Genomic DNA, 2,653 nt, shown 5'->3' on the forward strand with positions numbered 1-2,653 from the left:
CCTTGGCATATTTGACTCAATACTCTCATGGTCTAGGGAACTAGGCATACATTAACTCTCGATCTTATTACTTTAGACTTGCAACGATAACATCTCTAAATATAACAAATAATTTGGGTCAATTCAATATGATCGCTATTCTAACATCATAGTCTCAATGTTGTCGGCATCTGACTAGTGAGCAATCTCGCACCGAATGTGGACTGACAGATTTTATTTTTGAGAAAAAAAAAGTTCCTTTCGGCCCGGACGTAAAGAAAGGGCCCGTCGTGTACAGTACAGCCCACTAGGCTCATCCGCCTCGTCTCCATCGTTCTCCCCTCACTCCCGACTCCAAGATCCCCAATTTCGCCATGGCGGCGGCGTAGGGACAGCCAGTAGACATTTTTGTGCTTCCTCCGGATTAGCAGCCTTCTTCTCCTTACCACCATCGCTGCATATAAGCACAAGCGCCCACCCTCCCTCGTACTCGTACTGCAGTAATCCCAAACCAACGAAAATGGTTGGAGGGCGCTGCACGGACGCCTCCGCCAAGCCGAAGCATCCGCGCCCTGCAGGTGGCGACGACGGAAGCAGCAGCCTTGATGCGTGTGGTGGCGGCGGCATCGGGCATGCCGGCGACCGTCTGAGCGCGCTGCCGGACGACCTCCTCCACGCCATCATGTCGCGCCTCAAGGCCCTGCAGATGGCGCGGACGTGCGTGCTGTCCACGAGGTGGAGGCACCTCTGGCGCGCCGTGCCGTGCCTCGACGTCGACGAGGCGGAGACCGGCGCCTACAACAATTTCGACAACTTCACCGACAACCTTCTGCGCAGCCATGACATCGCGCTCCTGGAGGACTTCCGGCTGCACGCCCACAGGACTTCTGACCGATGGGTCCGCCGCGCCGTAGGCCAAGGCGAGGCATGGCCTTGCCGGCTCAAAAGGTTGCATCTCTTCAGCCTGCTTAATCTGAAGCTGACAGATCTTGGGAGCCTCATCAGCTTCCGCTGCCATGCTCTGGAGGACCTGCAACTGAGAAACTGCAGCTTTTTGCTCACCAGCAATGCTAAGATTGTCTCCTCCTCACTCAAGAAATTGGCTGTCGTTGATGGCTACTACATGGTGCATGACGATGAGATTTTTGCGTTGATTATAGAGGCTCCTGCTCTTGTTTCTCTATGCCTCGACGGGGAGCTTGAACACATTGTCGATATGACTGAACCGCATACCGTGCTGTCTCTTGTCGACGCGTCGATTCAGCTTCCCAGGGTCGAGAAGCGCGTGAATCACGAATTGGGTATTCTTGGTGCGCTGTCTAACGTGACAACCTTGCGCTTGTCGCATTTTGCGGTCATGGTATATTCTTCTTTTTCTTCTTGACATACCCTTTTAGTCAGTCTGCATCTCCTATATCTGCAACAATTTAAGGATAAGAAAACGATTGCCTGGGTTTCAGTTGTTGTTCTATGCGACTCGTGAGGATCTTCCTGTATTCAAGTTTGAGAACCTAAGAAGCTTGTTGCTAGATGAGTGTCATATCAGCGACGACTTCCTCGGGCTGCAGCAATACCTGCACAACTCGCGTAACCTGAAGAAACTCACTTTGCGCTGTTGCAAGGTGCTCCTACGCCTTCTTTCATGATCTATTCCATAACTCAATTTAGTCCGTATGTTAATTCTTTTATGCTGTTCAACAGGTCTTGGATTATAGGCATAACAAGGAGATGAGAAAACGCCTGCACAAATCTTCTGAGGTCCTGGTGGATTTCAACTGTGAGAACCTTAGGCTTACTGAAATCATATACAGAGATGGTGACACTTCTATCCACCTACTGGTCAAGTTTTTGGTCGGCATGCGGAGGAATCTACCAAACAACATGATCGAATTCACTAAAGTTGATTAGCAGAACTGTTTGTCAAATACAGCATGTTGTCTAAGGTTTGCTGATTTTTACCCAGGTTGCATTTGTGACCAATTTGAATCATTAGCTTTTCCTTTTACTAGTAGTTCGTCAAGTGTGCAATCCATGTTATATAAATATATATTGCAAGAACCATGTAAGCATGCATTGAAGCGTGTCATCTCTGTTAGTTGGGCGATTTATGGAGAGAAAAAACTTGAACATGGGATTGGTTGACTCTCTTATTTGACGCAAGGATACTCCACTTCAAAATTATTTGATGGCTGAGATAGTTTGATTTCACTAACTCATTACTTTTGAAACTAATATAGAACTGTACTAGCTATGCCCGTGCGGCGGCACGCCGCACCTCATCGATACTTTGTGTTGAGATTTCAGAAGTGGTAAAGTGGATACTCATGTGTTGTTAATGTTTTGATTGTTTGATTGAATGCTAGATTGGCTATCATTTCTTTGCTCGGGCGTTCAAGAATCATTGGTGTATAACTGGAATGATCTATTCTATGAGACCATAGCTTTGTTTTTTTTCCCTTTAAGTCCGCTGTGTTAGTAATTCTTTTCTTTATTATTTTTATTACACACGGGTGGTTGCGTATGTAAATGATGGAAAACTTGGATGGATATCTTGTAGTGGAGTTAAGCTAGAATAGACGATAAGGCATCCTGAAAAGCAAGATTTTATTACATAAAAACAATAGGTATATTCCAAGGAAGTAACTAAATTTCAATACCAAGCGCCAAAATTGTT

At 46.4% G+C, this 2,653-nt stretch overlaps 1 protein-coding gene across 1 annotated transcript; it reads left to right on the forward strand.

The window, feature by feature from the left end:
• Positions 1 to 301: 301 nt before the first annotated feature.
• On the forward strand, positions 302 to 2,172 carry LOC119303387 (MEIOTIC F-BOX protein MOF-like). Its single transcript, XM_037580513.1, has 3 exons — positions 302 to 1,339; positions 1,440 to 1,601; positions 1,681 to 2,172. The coding sequence occupies exons 1-3, from the start codon at positions 500 to 502 to the stop codon at positions 1,885 to 1,887; spliced, it is 1,209 nt and encodes a 402-aa protein (XP_037436410.1). The 5' UTR covers positions 302 to 499; the 3' UTR covers positions 1,888 to 2,172.
• Positions 2,173 to 2,653: the final 481 nt, after the last annotated feature.

The sequence above is a fragment of the Triticum dicoccoides genome, chromosome 5A (assembly GCF_002162155.2).
Source record: "Triticum dicoccoides isolate Atlit2015 ecotype Zavitan chromosome 5A, WEW_v2.0, whole genome shotgun sequence".
Taxonomy (NCBI): Eukaryota; Viridiplantae; Streptophyta; class Magnoliopsida; order Poales; family Poaceae; genus Triticum; species Triticum dicoccoides.

Excerpts from the sequence above, each read along its gene's own strand:
- LOC119303387 (XM_037580513.1), top strand. The coding sequence starts at position 500 with ATGGTTGGAGGGCGCTGCACGGACGCCTCCGCCAAGCCGAAGCATCCG. Across the intron at positions 1,340-1,439 it reads TGTCGCATTTTGCGGTCATG|TTGTTGTTCTATGCGACTCG; the intron begins GTATATTCTTCT and ends CCTGGGTTTCAG. Across the intron at positions 1,602-1,680 it reads TCACTTTGCGCTGTTGCAAG|GTCTTGGATTATAGGCATAA; the intron begins GTGCTCCTACGC and ends GCTGTTCAACAG.